The sequence below is a fragment of the Hyperolius riggenbachi genome, chromosome 3, assembly GCF_040937935.1.
Source record: "Hyperolius riggenbachi isolate aHypRig1 chromosome 3, aHypRig1.pri, whole genome shotgun sequence".
Lineage (NCBI taxonomy): Eukaryota > Metazoa > Chordata > Amphibia > Anura > Hyperoliidae > Hyperolius > Hyperolius riggenbachi.
Genome location: NC_090648.1, coordinates 261750237 through 261768413, shown reverse-complemented (window position 1 = coordinate 261768413; position 18177 = coordinate 261750237). Strand labels below are relative to the sequence as shown.

Below are 18177 nucleotides of genomic sequence, written 5' to 3'. Positions count from 1 at the left end.
CTTAAGTCTCTGAGCAATAGCATTCTTCATCGAAAGAGAGAAATGATGGCATCCCATACCAGTACTGTTGCATTATTACACAAACATGGAAGAAAGTACACCCCATGCAAATCTAACTTAACATTTTAGTATACCTATATTTGATCTTCATTTCAACACTATTGCTAAAAATGATATAGTGGGACAAACATCATATACCATTTACACTGTTTTCCATTGTGTAATTTAGGTGAATGCAAAGTTGCATGCAGAAAAAATATGTACACCCTTACATTTAACACTACCCCAAATAATTAGAATTAAAATCAGTTTGGAAGGATGAGAAAATCATTGGAGGTTAGAGACTTTATTACAGTTACTGTGCATACTCTAAACTCAACTTACTCTTGTTGATACCCAAGTATGACCTAGAGAAGGTAAATGAGATGCAAGTAATTTTGGCTTAAAAAAACAAAACAAAAACAAAAAAAACAAACAAACAAACAAACAAGCAGATGGAACTGGCCAATCAATATTGCCAGGAATCTGAGTCTAATATTCCTCTAGACCCAGGGTTTCCCAATCCAGACATGTGTCTCTGCCTCCCTCTCTGCTCTTCCGTAGTCCAATAGTACTTACTTATTATAGGAATAATGTCTGTCGGAGTCTGCATTCAAGGACATTTTTTTAGTGTTTTAAAGTAACTGCTATGGGACTATGGAAAATGGTCGCAGGAGTCCCGATTGTGGAGGGTTAGTAGGAGGAGGAGGAGCAGGGAAGGGAAGGCAGAACTGCAGACAGACATGATGAGTGAAGTAGCAGCAGCCACCACTGTACCAGAAAAAGCCAATTAGCAGCAGACAGAACCTATTAGTGGCTATCAATTTGCCAACAGCAGCTAACACTGTGCCAGTAGAAGCATCAGCCACCTATTAACAGCTTCCACTGTGCCAGCAACAGACACTGATTATCAGCCTCCAATGTAAAGACAGAAATAAAAGCCACTGATGGGCAGCTGCCACTATACCAGCAGCAGTGAAATGGAGATCTTAAAGTTTTGTGTGATGCGTCACGACTTAAAGGGATACTTAAGTCAAAAATAAAAAATGATTTTTACTCACCTGGGGCATCCCTCAGCCCCCTGAAGCTGTATGGTGCTCTCGCAGCCTCGCTCCGATCCTCCTGTCCCCGCCGGCGGCTACTTCCAGGTTCGGCGGCAGCCGCCGACAGGCTGGGAACGCGAATGATTCTCCCCGTTCCCAGCCGCTATATCACCCTCTATGCTGCTATAGCGTATATGTTATACGCTATAGCAGCATAGAGGGTGATATAGCGGCTGGGAACGCGGAGAATCACTTGCGTTCCCAGCCTGTCAGCGGCTGTCACCGAACCCGGTAGTAGCCGCCGGTGGGGACAGGAGGATCGGAGCGAGGCTACCATACAGCTTCAGGGGGCTGAGGGATGCCCCAGGTGAGTAAAAATAATTTTTTATTTTTGACTTAAGTATCCCTTTAAAGGTTAGGAACTCCTGCTCTATGACAGACCTGTGTACTTTTTGCAATTTGGACTATCGGCAGGGCAAATTAAGCCAAACATAAGTAATAGTCTGTGGTGAGTTATGCTGGGAATACACGGTTCATTTCCGCCACTCGATTCTACGTTCAATCGTTTTTGCCGCTCGATTCTGCATTCGATTCTCTTATCTTCCGCTCGTTTTTCTTATCTTTTTCTATTTACCTCTATGAGAAATCGAGCGGCAAAAGGATCGAACGGGAAATCGGACATGTCGGAAATTATCTATCGAGTCATCTAAATGGCTCAAAAAAGAACTATGTATTTCCAGCATTAGAGGGACTGCAACTGGTCTGATAAGTGATACAATCTGAGGGACACTAGGCAAGGACCTTTTCCGAATCCTTTTGAGCAATTTCCCCAATTTCAGTCTCCCATTACTGCACAAATTAGATCCGTGAAAACCTTTGCTGTTCAAATGATACCAAATGTAACCTAGCAAAATGACAATGGCTGTAAAATCAAGCAAATTCAACAATGAATTCCTAAAAAAAAAAAAAAAAAAAAAAAAAAAAAAAAAGGGTGATCTGGACTAGCCAAGTCAAAACCTAAGTTGATGTCTCATTAGGATACTGTGTGGTGATCAGAAACAGGCTGTGTATGCAAGAAATTCCATCAAAAATTGTACAAACCAGGTGAAAAACTGCATGGGTAAATGATAGAAAAAAAAATGACCAATGGCCATGTTAGATACTGGTAGACTGTTTTTTAAAGGATATCTGCTGGAGATGGTTTCTCCCATAGGAGACAAGGTATTAGAGCCAAGACATATAGCATATCAGTCAATATTTTTTGTTTGATTTGTATGTTTATTTTCTTATTCCTATTTTTTATTTATTAAAGGGAACCTAAACTGAGTGGGATATGGATTTTCCCTTTAAACAATACCAGTTGCTTGGCAGTCCTGCTGATCCCTTTGGCTGCAGTAGTGGCTGTATCACACACATGAAACAAGCATGCTGCTAATCCAGTCTGACTTCAGTCAGAGCACCTGATCTGCATGCTTGTTCAGGGGCTGTGGCTGAAAGTATTAGAGACACAGGATCAGCAGGAGAGTCAGGCAACTGGTATTATTTTAAAAGGAAAAATCCACATGCCTCAGTTTAGGTTCCCTTTAATTATATATCACCTCATCTTTAAATACTGATTTTGTTCAGTTGCACATCCCACAATCTTTGTATATTGTATAAATGAAGATAAAATATTTCTATATCTACAGGATCTTCTAAAAAATTTAGCATATTGTGATAAAGTTCATTACTTTCTGTAATGTACTGATAAACATTAGACTTTCATATATGTTAGATTCAAATACACACAACTGAAGTAGTTCAAGCCTTTTATTGTTTTAATATTGATGATTTTGGCATACTGCTCATGAAAATCCAACATTTCTATCTAAAAAAATTTGCATATTTCATCTGACCAATAAAAGAAAAGGGTTTTTAAAACAAAAAAAGTCAACCTTCAAATAATTATGTTCAGTTATGCACTCAATACTTGGTCGGGAATCCTTTTGCAGAAATGACTGCTTCAATGCGGCGTGGCATGGAGGCAATCAGCCTGTGGCACTGCTCAGGTGTTATGGAGGCCCAGGATGCTTCGATAGCGGCCTTAAGCTCATCCAGAGTGTTGGGTCTTGTGTCTCTCAACTTTCTCTTCACAATATCCCACAGATTCTCTATGGGTTCAGGTCAGGAGAGTTGGCAGGCCAATTAAAGGGACTCTGTAACAAAAATGTCATTGTGTTTTCTACCATCCTACAGGTTCCTAAACCTATTATAATGTGCTCTGGCTTACTGCAGCACTTTATACTAACACCATCTCTGTAATAAATCAGCTTATCTTTCCCCTGTCGGACTTGTCGTCCTGTGTCTGGAAGGCTGCCAACTTTTCAGTGTGATCTGCTATGCATGCCCCCTCTATGCACACACCCCTGTGTGTGTTATTTACATTAGCCAGCTTTTCTCTGCTCTTTTATCTTTTACAAGCTGGATAAATCCTCTGTTCACATACTGATGAGTCACATACTGCAGAATTACAGACAACCTGGCAGAGCTGTCTGCAAGAAGAAACAAACAATCAGCTTGTAACTCTTCAGTGAGCTGCAGGGGGAAAGAAACACACAAATGATCTCGTGAGATTCAAAAGGAAGGCTGTATACAGCCTGATTGTGTATGGATGTATTTTCTATGTGTGGACATACTGTACATCAACCTACCTCCTGTTTTGGTGGCCATTTTGTTTGTTTACAAACAAACTTTTTGAAACTGTTTTTGACTACTTTTAATGCGGCGGGGAGCGGCGAAATTGTGACAGAGGGTAATAGGAAATGTCCCCTAACGCACTGGTATGTTTACTTTTGTGTGATTTTAACAATACAGATCCTCTTTAAGCACAGTAATACCATGGTCAGTAAACCATTTACCAGTGGTTTTGGCACTGTGAGCAGGTGCCAGGTCATGCTGAACAATGAAATCATCTCCATAAAGCTTTTCAGCAGATGGAAGCATGAACCCACTTTTGAACCAGAAACAGCGGCAGAAGCGCCTGACCTGGGCTACAGAGAAGCAGCACTGGACTGTTGCTCAGTGGTCCAAAGTACTTTTTTCTGATGAAAGCAACTTTTACATGTCATTCGGAAATCAAGGTGCCAGAGTCTGGAGGAAGACTGGGGAGAGGGAAATGCCAAAATGCCTGAAGTCCAGTGTCAAGTACCCACAGTCAGTGATGGTCTGGGGTGCCATGTCAGCTGCTGGTGTTGGTCCACTGTGTTTTATCAAGGGCAGGGTCAATGCAGCTAGCTATCAGGAGATTTTGGAGCACTTCATGCTTCCATCTGCTGAAAAGCTTTATGGAAATGAAGATTTCATTTTTCAGCACGACCTGGCACCTGCTCACAGTGCCAAAACCACTGGTAAATGGTTTACTGACCATGGTATTACTGTGCTCAATTGGCCTACCAACTCTCCTGACCTGAACCCCATAGAGAATCTGTGGGATATTGTGAAGAGAAAGTTGAGAGACGCAAGACCCAACACTCTGGATGAGCTTAAGGCCACTATCGAAGCATCCTGGGCCTCCATAACACCTGAGCAGTGCCACAGGCTGATTGCCTCCATGCCACGCCGCATTGAAGCAGTCATTTCTGCAAAAGGATTCCCGACCAAGTATTGAGTGCATAACTGAACATAATTATTTGAAGGTTGACTTTTTTTTGTTTTAAAAACACTTTTCTTTTATTGGTCGGATGAAATACGCTAATTTTTTGAGATAGGAAATTTGGGTATTCATGAGCTGTATGCCAAAATCATCAATATTAAAACAATAAAAGGCTTGAACTACTTCAGTTGTGTGTATTTGAATCTAAAATATATCAAAGTCTAATCAGTACATTACAGAAAATAATGAACTTTATCACAATATGCTATTTATTTTGAGAAGATCCTGTACATTCAGTATGAAAAAAAAAACACTTTGCATGGGGTGTACTTTTGAACACAACAACAAATTTAACTTAATAACAGAGATTTAAAATGTTATCCATTCACAACTGGTTCTCTGTAAAAAAAAAAAAAAATATCTGACAGCTTGCTTCCAATAAAATCAAAGGTCTCTCCAGGAGGCTGCAGTCATATGTAATTGGAATTGCTTATCCAGAAGGGCTAAAAATCCTTGAAGTCTTCAGTCAAAACGTAAAAAAAAATTCTTAAAATGAATAAGGAAGTTTAACACACGGCAAGCTTTAAACCCTGATATGAGCAACTGAGGCAGAAAAACAGCATGGGAGCTGATGTGGCATCTAGAGCTACGTAGACAACAGGAGGCCACCCCCAAGTCATCCATAATCTACAACACTACAGCAAATTGTTACTTGCATGAGAGACTGTAGGTTCCTGGCTGGCCAGCAGCAACGGAGAGGGTGGTCAGATATGTGTGCTGTAGCCTCATTGTACTTTAATGACAAATTCCCTTTAATGTACCAATTAAAAAATATATTCATTTGTAACTAGCTAACAAGCAATTTTGTTGCCTGCATAACGTTAGTAACTCTTTTGCTCTCTACAATGTCAATTTTATAGCAAAATAGTCAACAGCAAGTTCTGGGTATGAGGAAAAGCTTAACAGACTATGGGCATTAAAATGTCTCCTGAAAAACAAAAACAAAACCTGTGGTATTTTCAGAAAGTGAAAACTATAACTGTAGGAAACAGCCTAGCTATGTTATGTGCAAATATGGCTGCTCCTCTACACATAAACAATGACAAACAGTTTTTAAATACATCAGCCTACTGAAACTACTGTATTTACATCCACATGCAAAATAGATAGCATTATATATATATATATATATATATATATATATATATATAGCTACTGATGACATAGTTACTTGCTAGCTACTGATGACATAGTATATATGTATATATGTGTGTGTGTGTATATATATATATATATATATACATATACATATATATATATATATATATATATATATATATATATATATATATATATATATATATATATATATATATATATATATATATATATATATATATATATATATATATATATATATATATATATATATATATATATATATATATATATATATATATATATATATATATATACACACACACACACATATACATATATACTATGTCATCAGTAGCTAGCAAGTTACACCAAGATATGCATTCATAGCAAGTCAAGATGACAGTGAAAATGGTGCTTCTTCAAATGTATGTATGAGGACAGTTAACATAACCAATGTATAACATCTATAAGAAATGTGCCTGTGTGCTCATGTTAACCAGCTACTAAGTAATGTAATGCTGGTTGCAAATCCTAAGTAAGAAATCATGTTTATCAGAACAAGCCATGTTTTCTTCCAATTGTTCTGCTAAAAATCCTCATTGTTTGCACAGAATATTGTTTTTGTCCACATATTTGAATGTAGCCATCATTGTTACATATAGTTGAAGGATTAAAGGACCACTATCATACAAAAAGACAGTCTCCAGCAAAAACATTTCCTGCTGGCACAAAGTAAATTGATAATGTGTGTTTGTAATGCTTTAATAATAAAATACTACCTTCTATCCCAGCCCTTGCATTGGACTCTATGCAGGAAAGAATCAGCAGCTTGTCACATAGGTTTCCCATAGTGTGCACTAAAACACCCCTCGGGCACACTGCGAGAACTCTAGTTATACAGACAGGATACGCCACCACAGCTTTTGATCGTAGCCTGTAGCGAGGACCTTAGTGTCCCATCTCTACATTTGATGCTTGAGGGTAGCTGCAAAGTTGCTGAGACTCGCACAAATGCCCTGTGCACCAGTGTGACAGGAATTCATGTAGAGCCCCTGTGCGCACCTTCAGCGTGTTCCACAGGGCAGGACTATATAGCTAGGGGAGATGTGGATTAAGCAGCCAAGTGGCAAGATGCTAATGCTACACAAAAGCATGTTAGTGCAGCTCATTGCCAGGGCAGTGAAAGGGAGAAGGTAAAATTACTATCATTTTATTAATAAAAAAAAAACAAAAAAAACCACAAACACTTAAATATTTAGGGCTCGTTTCCATGCAGCGCAGAGCCCCATGGCTCTGCCCTACACGGCTCTCCCGGTGGGGGCGGGGCTTGCAATCCCAGTCATACTGAATGGGAGCATAGGTTGACTCGCCCCAAAATGCAGCAAACCATGTGTGGCGATTCAGCGGTGTATCGCCGTGCATGAATGGAAACAGCAGACAGTGCAGTCTATGCACTGTCTGCTGTCCCTGCGGTTACGTTTCCATGCGCGCGCCTGAACGTGCACCCTTACTCTTCATGTGCTAGCAGAAAACATTTCTGCTAAACAGATGAATGGATGTCTTTTTTTAACCCAAATATCTATGCAACAATGTGTTTCAAGGTGGTGGTCTTTTTTATAAAATGGGAAAATGTTGTTTTAATCATTTTCATAAAGATGTGCAGACAGAATCTGGTGTAAAAACTTCTACCTTTAGTATCTTAAAAATTGTACATCAATATAATTTACATTCTTCAAGCTTAAAGAGAACCCAAGGTGGGTTTGAAGAATGCTATTAGGACACAGAGGCTGGTTCTGCATATAATGCCCAGCCTCTGTCTCTGTACTGTGTCCCCCCAGGCACCCCCTGCGCTCTGCTGTCCCCCATAAAAAAAAACCCACCATGCTAGCAACATGCAGCTTGTCGCTAGCTGGCTGTTTACCTTATGTCTGCGATTCACCGCCGATCCCTGCCTGCATCCCTCCCCTCCCCTGTAAGCTTCCTCCAATTAGCTTACAGAGGCGAGGAGGGAAGGGACGCAGGCGGGGAGCGGCGCTATAGAGGAGGCAGGGGAGCGGCGGTGAATGGCAGACATAAGGTAAACAGCCAGCTAGCGACAAGCTGCATGTCGCTAGCATGGCTTTTTTTTTTTATGGGGGACAGCAGAGCGTGGGGGGGGGGGGGGGGCCTGGGCGGACACAGTACAGACACAAAGGCTGGTGATAGTATGCAGAACCAGCCTGTGTGTCCTAATAGCACTCTTCAAACCCAACTCTGGTTCTCTTTAAGTCCAAGATTCTAAATCAGGGGTCTCAACCTCGTGGCCCGCGGGCCATTTGCGGCCCTCGATACAATATTTTGTGGCCCGCAAAAGCTTCCTTATAGTTTGCTTCAGTGCTCCCAAGCTCCCCACCGCTAAACGAGGGCTGCATAGCCCCCCAAATCGCCCCGGGGGCAATCTGCCGGCATTTCCTGGAAGGGGCAGAGCTTCAGCTTCAGCTCTGCCCCTCCTGACGTCAATCGCTGCACGGATCGCCGCCTCTCCCCGCCCCTCTCTGTGAAGGAAGAGTGAGAGGGGCGGGAAGAGACGGCAATGCGCCGCGATTGTGAAATTCCTTATGCGGCCTAGCCTCATCCTGACTTTACCTCCTGCAGGCCCCCCAGGTAAATTGAGTTTGAGACCCCTGTTCTAAATGAATCCTGGAGTAATGCCTACACCGATAAAACAAGTTATTTACTATGCTATTGTGTCTCTTTGGGCACAGTTCATGTGGTGAGCAGAGTCTCCTCTTCTCTGTCCAGACAAAAGCCAGGCACACTAGGCATCCACTTCATGCAGCCTCACATAGAAGACTGTGGGAAACACGAGAAAGTGCTCCTGCCAATGGACTTGAGAAGGTGGACCCAGATAACATGACCTATTGTTGTCAGGCATCAAAGTACTAAAGTAAATTCAAACTGTCTGTTAAAGTGTCTCCATCTGCAGGGTAAGGGCTGAACACGAAGATTAATTTAGAATTGTGAAACTTAGCTTAAACTTATAAACTAAATGTATAATGGTTTATATTCCTGTGGAAACAAAACTGTAACAGAGCTATCATGAGCTGTCATTGTCAGTTAGTACATAAACAAGAGTGAGTAGAAGACATGCATAGCACAATGCAATACTTCTACGGCTGTTGAGGCATGATATAGTCAATGGTGAAACATTTCAGAGAGCACACCACTACTTGACTGCATGCAAAATATGTCATGCTTTAGGCATGCAGACTTCTTGTCATTCACCAATAAATCCTTGCTAATTGCAGATAGTGAGCAATAGCAGGACAGTTTCACTGCTATGCATCGCAAACATATCACAAAACCATTAAAACACTAAAGTGCCAGGTAAACGCAAGTGTTAAGGTACTTGATATAAAAGCATGTAAGCCAGATACTACTGGAACAGAAGTACAGTCTAACATACAATAAAAAATGCGTTTTTCTACACTGGGTTATCTTACAGTTATCCTACTTGCTTTTGTTCGAAAGCAATGTCATCCGTTTGAAAAACACAAATCCCCCCAGCTCAGTTACAACAGTGCAAGGAGATGCTGTTGCATGTATATGTTAAGATCAGTTAATTCAAAAAAACTTTTCAGGGAAAATTAAAAATAAATAAATTGTCTCCTCCACTTACTGTCAGCAAATTGGGCAGTAAGAAATTATCTGTGGTATTTGCTCAGTCTTATCTATAGCAGCTGGTAATCAAAGAAATTCTGGAGAGCTGCTGTAAAGTAATTCCTACGTTTGAGTAAAATAAACACAGTCCATTAACACTTTCATAACTTATATCGCACAATTGTTAGCCCCCAGAAGTTTCAATGGTCTGGGTAAATATTTCACACCCAACCCTAACCTTTAGCATGACTCAAGACCAAACTTAACGGCCCTTTCACACAGAGTCCGTTGCGATAACCTTGCAGTGCAACTTAGCCAAAAAGCAACTCTGCATGTTTCCCCTGTGGTGGAACCGTACAGTGAAGCATACAGTACAATGAAAGTATGACTTTCCTCACCGACACCAAGGGCCCTTTTCCACTAGCAATCGCTAGCGTTCACGCTGAACGCTAGCGATTGCTGAATCGCAATTACCGGCGATTCCCCGACGTTCGCGGCCGCGATTTTGCTATGCTATGCACTGCATAGCAAAATCGCGGCAATTATCGCTCCGCCGCGTGTTCGCGTTCCCAGCAAAAACGAATCGCGGTAGTGGAAATGACCTACCGCGATTCCCATGTTAAAAAGCAAACCGTAGCGATTGTAAAATCGCTAGCGGTTTGTGTTTTTGCGATTCAGCCAGCGCAAACGCGCTGGTGGAAAAGGGCCCTAAACGTATGCACAAAATATTGTCAGTTAATGCGTTGGAACCCGCCATGCCAACCACACTCGATGTGGAAGTCCCATAGAAATCTCTGCATTGTAATGTAATGTAATGTGGTGATAATGGCCTCAATCCACTAAGCTTATCTCCTGTTTATAATAACGTTTCTGAGCTGTTTCTAGTGTAATCACCATGGTGATAAGACATGTGTAGTGTTAACTAAACAATTTACCTCAGGCAAACCGAAAGTTAATTCTTCTGTCTTTAAGTTAAGGAGAGATCTCTAAAGTTAATGTTTCATTCCTTAAAATAACTACAGAATTCTAAAGTTAAAGACAGGCTGTTAATTAACTGCATGTGAAAATAACTAAAGAGGAGGTAAATTGAGGACTGAAGTGTTAAGATAACTCTCTCACTGAAAACTTATATCTGCACCTTAATAAAGCAAGCTTCTTTAGAGAATTAACACTGAAAATACCGATTGATGTGTGGTGGTAAATTTTCTCTTGCCTTATCACCAACATGATCTTTGTGAATTGAGGCCATTGTTTGTTGCAATGCAACGGACTCCGTGTAGAAGGGTCCATTAATGTTTCTCTCGAGGCAAACAGAAATTCAGTTAGCCAACTATAGGTCTTGCTATCCTGATATAAAGTCTGCATTTACTGTACTGTATTTTTGCTTGACTGAGAAGGTGTTAAACATATATTCTGTTCTTAAATTAGGCTAGTACAAATTGGTAGAATCCCCACGGTAAGTATTGTTTTGACTCTCACTTTTATGGGGGATCCACCTAGAATATGAATTGAACCAATTCTCTGAAAATGAAAAACTGCACATAAGAAGTGAACTGTTCACACTGGCACATATAATAATATCCAGTTAAATACTGGTAGCACATGATCTTTCATCTCTTAGCTTTTGGCACCAGAACTCTGCATGGATGAAAAAGATTTCCCAACTAACCCTAAACTTGTCACCTTAATGTAAATTTTTATTCCAGAAAAGTATAACAGGAAAGCCTGAGCTTACTGAGCTTACCCTCACGTGAATCTTTAGGTGTAATGAAAAAAAAAAAAAGTTAGCACTCCAGCAGAATTCCATAAAAGGAACTGCACTAGAAGATAAAGCATATTGAAAGTCAGCTGAAAAGTTGCGTTTCTAACAGTGAAAGTAGTCATGCAGCAGTTATTGTTCATCCTCTGGCACGGTATAGGACTAGTTTATGATTGACTGAACAGGCCTTATATTTTGTACACCTGCCAACAGATTATGTGAATTAACTGCTGCTGCATCAGGGCTGTGGAGTCGGAGTCGTGGAGTCGGAGTCGGGCAATTTTGGGTGCCTGGGGTCGGGGAAAAATGCACCGACTCCAACTCCTAATGAATTTGTAACTGTAATTAAAATAGAAAATATGATAAAATGTTCTATTTCTCAGATAATAGTCATTAAAAAAATAATGTATATATACAGTATATATACAGTAATAGCTGTGCTTAGTCCACAAAAATGAAATAAACCAATCAAAATTAGTTACTTGTGCTGCTTCAATAAAGCAGTCCCCGTATTTTTAAGGTCAGATATACATATCTGATTGTGACTGTATATATGATGTGTACACAGGAATCTCTTATATATACTAAATAACATGTATGCTGTAAGAATAAAGCCTGGTGTGTAGCTGTGTCACTAATAGAGATGGTCAATGAGATGGAAATAATTATGCACGGATGCTGATTTATGCAAATGTATGCACTCCCTTTGCTGATGAAATCAAATAATTTGATATGTTAAAATTTGGTTTAGTGACCTCAAATTAAAGGGTACCTGAGACGGATGAAAAGTAAAGTTTTATACATACCTGGGGCTTCCTCCAGCCCTCTTCAGGCTAATCAGTCCCTCGCGGTCCTCCACCACCCGGATCTTCTGCTATGAGACCTGGTAATTCAGCCAGTCAGCGCTGTCCGGCCGCATACCGCTCCCACAGCCAGGAACATTCTGCACCTGCGCAATAGTGCTGCACAGGTGTAGTATGCTCCTGGCGGCGGAGTGTGTGCATGCGCACTACGCCCGACTGGCTCAAGTACCTGGACTCATAGCAGAAGATCCAGGTGGTGGAGGAGAACAACGAGGGACTGATTATCCTGAAGGCGGCTGGAGGAAGCCCCAGGTATGTATAAAACTAATTTCATCTGTCTCAGGTTTACTTTGTTACACAGTAGTACTATACTCTACATATGCACTCCCCACAGAGCTGCAGGGAATCCACTGAGAATGCTGTGCACATTGAACACAGAGGTGTTGTCTATCACCCATAAACCTTGTTCAGATTGTGCATGAAGAATGTGTAATAGAGGAAGAATCTCCTCATTCCCCTGCAGAGTACCTGCACATTATTCTTACATGTACCCACACTTACATTGCCTAGGGCCTGATAGATGTTCTTTGTTCCGGTTTGTACCTTTTACAAGTACTCTTACCAAGGACTAGTTTTAGTCTAAAGGGAATAAATATAGTAGTCTACATATCCTTCTCACTTCAGTTGTCTTGTAAAATTCCTAAGCGTTGGCAGTTAAGAGACGAATTTCATGTTACATACTTTTAATCAACAAAATTGTAATATGCAAATTAGAGGAGTCGGAGTCGAGGAGTCGGTGGAATCCTAAACTGAGGAGTCGGAGTCTGTGGATTTTTGGACCGACTCCACAGCCCTGTGCTGCATCACCAGAATGATAACTGGCTCAAAAAAAACAAACAAAAAAAAAAAACACGAAACAAGAGGTGCATTACTAAACTTTTTTTTTTTAGCGAAAGGTCAAAATCTATCAAAAACTAACACTTAGGGCTCATTCACACTAGAGCGTTTTGCCGCGATTTCGGCAAAACGCTCAAATGCTAGCGCTTTTTAAAAGCACTAGTGTAAAGAAGTCCTTTGGGCCGGTTCTTACTTAGGCGATTTGCGCTAATCGCTGCAAATCCCCCAAAAACGCAAAAGCGTCGACTGTACCATTTTCAGGCGATTTCCGGCTATCTCGTTTCAGTGCTATAGAAGCGCTAAATGCGATCGCGGCAAAATCGCCGCAGTGTTCAGTGATTTTTCCGCGTGAAATTGCGGAAAAATCACTCCTGCAAAAATCCCCAGCATTTTGCGTTTCTAAGTGTGAATGGGACCTCAGAGCTGATTTACACTACAAGAGCATTTTAAGCGCTAGAGATTTGAAAAGCTTTTGTTAATGCACTGCTATGGTGGAGTTTTACAAAATCACATCGTTCCAGTGTGAACACACACAGAGGATAACATTAGCAACAGCTTTTGAAATCACAAAGTGCTTAGAAAAGCTCTTGAAGCCTGTATTAGCGCTTAGAGATACTGTAAATGCTTCAATGCTACAGCAGAATGGTTAGTCTCATATAGTGCTCTTCAAAGGCAGCAGCTGCAGAAAGGGAAATACCAGCCAGTGAGAAAACTAAGGGCCTGTTTCCACTACATGCAGATTGGATGCAGAAAAACTGACTCCAATGAATGCCTATGGGAAAATCTGCATCAGAATAATCGCGTTAAGTGGAAACAAGCCCATAGGAATCCATTGGAGCCAGTTTTTCTGCATCCATTCTGCATCCAATCTGCGTGTAGTGGAAACAGGCCCCTAAACAATCTTATGCTAGGTACACACCATACAATTTTCTGTTAGATTTTCTTTTAGATCTACCTGCCAGATAGCTTTTTTCCATGTTGTAGGTAAAGCTAACAGAAGAATCTAACAGAAAATTGTATGGTGTGTACCTAGCATTAGCCTTAACTGATGCCATTCAACAAAGAAAGCGGTTATCCATAATCCAAACAGAAAGCCAGTATGTTTTATTGAAGTGGACCTGACCTCAGAACGTCCTCTCTGCTCTAAGAGCCACAATAGACCACAACCACCATAAACAAAAAACATTTGTTACAGCTGATACAAATCCTAAAATAAATCTGCACTGTTTCTACTTCCTGATTCATGGAAGCAGATCTTTTGTTAACAGTCTGTGCTTTCAAATTAGCCTATCTGCCATGGCAGTCGTGACACAGGGGAGAGATCAAATTACAACTTGTGATTAGACACAGATGAGGGGGAATTAAACAGGCTAAACGTTCTAAATACATACAGGGTGCATTTCTCTTTGTTTTCCTTCTTTCCTGTGCAAGAGTTCAGGTCCTCTGTAAAGTGGACCTGAACTCCTGCACAGGACACAATGAAAATAGAGAGAAATGCACCCTGTGTGTTTTTAGAGAAAAGAGCCTGCCTAATTCCCCCTCATCTTCAAGTAATCACAGATGTAATTTTGTCTCTCAGCTGTGTCGATACAGAAATTCGGCAGTCCTTGGCAGACAAAGCTAATATGTAAACACAGGATGTTAACCCTTTGTCTGCTTCCATAAACGTAGGAAGTAGATACACTGAAGATGTATTGCAGGAGTTCTGTAAACTGTAACAAAGAAATGTTTTCCTAAATTATACTGTTGCTTATCTTTCTGAACAGAAATTTAGACCTGGAACCCACCACAAATCGCAAAGCGATATCACTAGCATTTTTAATTCGCATTTTGTAAACGACTTCATGAGCGTTTTCCGGCGATTTTGGTAGCGATTTAAAAAGAAGAAAAAAGTAATCTTTTTGCTAGCGATTTGCAATTTTAATTCTGATTGGTCCTTTCAAATTTTTTTTTTTTACAGTTTGCAGTAATTTAAAAATCAAACAAATTTCGATGTGCGATTTGCCAGCGCTTCAATATTTTACATTGAAGCGCAATCGCTCCCAAACTGCTGCATGTCCTGTGATTGCGATTTTGCTACAATCGCTACTGTGGAACTTGTTACATTTATTTACATTGGCAGAGCGTTTAGGGAAATAGTTATCGATTTAAAACGCTCAAAAAAGGCAATCTAGTGGGTTCCAGCCCTAAGTTCTGAGTTGAGGTCCACAACTTCGCATCCAACCAATCTATTTATTCCCATTATTTTAACACAAATTATATTGCTGGTACAATGTATGTTATTTTGTTTAGAAATCATGGTATTCTTCTCTTTAAAGTGTACTTTTTCTCCTTGTACTGTTTGGCAATCTTAGAACAAAGCATTTCTTTTTCTCAGTTCTTGTCATAATACTACTTCAACATCTAGATATAATAGGAATAGGCATCCTTTACCCTTTGAAGACTTCTGCTTATCTGGCTGTGAAAGCTACATAAAAAAGGAAAGATAGAAGGTTTTTATTTAACCACTCTGTGACCGCCTAACGTAGGATAGCAGCCGCAGAGTGGCTTCCTCGTTCACGCCATGTGGCGTGATCTCACAAGGAGCGAGATGTTCCCTGCAGTAAACACAGCTGGGCCGCCGTGATCAGCCCGCCAGCCGCGATCGGAGCTGGTAGGCTGCTATTTCAATAATAGATGAAAAACATATGTACAGTGCTGCGATCTAGTGCAGCACTGTACAGAGGACAGCCCTATCGCTTAACTGTTCCTCCAAATGGCTCACAATCTAATCCCTATTATAGGCAAATGCTTATGTATGTGTACATATCACAGCCTAGGGCTAATTTAGGAGGGGAGAGGGGAATTGTAAAGAATGGCTTGCTCACTGGGGGGGGGGGGGGGGGGGGTGTATAAACCGTCTGGTCCTCAAGAGGTTAAATTTATTGCATAAAGCATAAGATATTTAAAAATAAACATCTTTTTGGTGCATCACCTGTTATTGCTCCGAGAGCAGAAGTGATGTTGAGACTGTGATGGATAGCAGCACAGATATCTCAAGTAAAACCTGTGTAATGTGCTCAGTAATGTTCCTTTCTGCATACTACCATTATTACATACTTCCTTCTACTAGTATATCCTTTCTATTTATCATTTCAATCATTTTATCACTTCTGGGTGCCTAATCCTAGTCAGTTAAGACATTTCCAGAAATGATTGGCAGGATCTTTTAAGTTTAGCTTGTGTCATACTGGTGTGACAACAGTTGCTTCACATGGTTTAAGAAGAACCTGGAATTTCAGACAAGTAAATAACTGCATGTTCCAAGTGAACACTAGCTGGAACCTATTTCCCTAAAGACTGGCAAAATATATTAATCTGCAGAAATCGCAGAACGGGAACCTTCCCAGCCCCATCAACATTTTTGTGACAAACTTAAATGGAAAGAAGGATGTTGAGAATACTTGATTCTTGCACACACAAACGGTCTTTAAGGTATGACATTGTTAAATCCTCATTTTACAGAGTGATGCTGCTTTTGAGAACACTGACAAATAACTGATCAATTGACTATTAGTATATATAGACATACTAAAGCAGAGGCATGCTGCTACTGGCGAATGTTTACTGAGGCTTGATCTTACTTGCTAAAGCTTTTTTGCCAGCTGCATGGTAGGCTATGATATACTTCTTTCCATCACGATCCTCTGTTTTAGTTTCCAGCCCAGGAAACAAGCCTTTAATAGCCTGATGTATGATTGTCCTCTTCTCTTTTGAGTCCTCAATTACCTGAAGACACATCATAAACATGAATTGACATAGACCACTAAGGCAAAATTTTCTGGTTAAGGAATTTGGCATTCAGCACCTGTTATCTAATGCTCCATTAGGGCTCAAACCCACTAGCAGTCTTTTCTAAGCACTAGGGATTTTAAAAGCTCTTGCTAATACAATGCTATGGGTGATTTTTATAAAATCACATTGCTCAAGTGGGACCACACCCATAGCATTACATTAGCAAAAACTTTTCAAATCACAAGCGCTTAGAAATGGCTTAGTAACGTACTGCTAGTGGGTTCCAGGCCTTAAAGCCTAAAGTCAGCCAGACTCATTTAAAACCTAGAATAGCTACACATCATGGAGTCTAATATCTACGTTTCAATGTGAGCCCCAGCGCTAGGTAAACTTTTTTTTCTACCAATACATATGAAAGGCCATGGCAATTTATAACAGTGCATCCAGTACATGGAGCTGTGTACGTAGTCTACTTGCAGTGCATGAATATTAGGGACATTACAGGCCTCAATCTACTTCTGAACGCCACAACAGTTGCTATGGCTATTACAACACCGTTAAGAAGGGAAGATTTGAATGTTCTGTCAGGTATGCACTGCTATATGCCTCCTAAAGAGATTCTTCCCACTTCCTGTACCCAGTGATACCGAAAGCAGATTGAAATTTCTGCATATGGAAAAAAAGATTAACCCTTAATAGCATTACATGTAACGGATTGACAATCTCACGCTACAACAATTTACTCATTACCTGCTACCACTGACAATACAAGTAGTGTAAAAAAATAATAAAAAAAAAAATCCCAGCATGAACACTGAAGTAATAAAAACCCAACAGATGTTCTAACCATTACTAAAGCTAAAAAAAAAAAAAAAGAAAAAAAAAAAAAAAGTGTGAAGTGAGCCTAATGTCATTTTCTACTAAAACAGGATGACATAACAGTATAAACAACAGCCAGAAGGATTAAATAGTAAAAAAAAAAAAAAAATTAAAAAATACACTATGCCTAAATTCAAGCCAAAAAGAAAAAAACAATCCTGCACAAAAGAAATAAAATAGGCAAGATAAACAGGTAAACATCCGACTGATCAGGTCTAAAGTCAGTCATTGCTGTAACCAAGGGGTGAACAAGATTGTTGTAGTTAATCATGCAACCTTGAATAAACATACTACAAAAGGTCCGATACGAAAACGGACCTGATGTGAAGGTCAATGGGATAATGTCCAGGTCAACCACTGACTCCATGTGGCGAGAAAATTAATCGGCTTTTTGAAGATAGAGGAAGTGATTTGCTCTAGTGCAGTGATGGCTAACCTTGGCACTCCAGCTGTGACAAAACTGCAAATCCCATCATGCCTCTGCCTTCCCAAGTTATGCTTAGAGCTGTCAGAGTATTGCAATGCCTCATGGGACTGATAGTTCCACCACAG

General features: G+C 40.4%; 1 protein-coding gene and 1 long non-coding RNA gene across 4 annotated transcripts in view; one reads left to right on the top strand and one right to left on the bottom strand.

Moving 5' to 3' along the window:
- Nucleotides 1–18177, bottom strand: part of PUS7 (pseudouridine synthase 7) — a 94265-nt gene that overhangs the window by 41457 nt on the left and 34631 nt on the right. For both annotated transcript variants that reach the window (XM_068276258.1, XM_068276259.1), the window contains exon 5: nucleotides 16596–16740. In XM_068276258.1, the coding sequence (XP_068132359.1) occupies nucleotides 16596–16740 (145 nt within the window). The remainder of the gene's footprint in view (nucleotides 1–16595; nucleotides 16741–18177) is intronic.
- The window catches only part of LOC137563596 (uncharacterized), a 32689-nt gene that overhangs the window by 9927 nt on the left and 4585 nt on the right, over nucleotides 1–18177 (top strand). Inside the window, exon 3 of one of the 2 annotated variants that reach the window (XR_011030385.1) lies at nucleotides 8656–8840. The exons of the other annotated variant lie outside the window; for it this stretch is intronic. This is a non-coding gene — a long non-coding RNA (uncharacterized lncRNA). The remainder of the gene's footprint in view (nucleotides 1–8655; nucleotides 8841–18177) is intronic. 2 annotated transcript variants of the gene reach the window in all.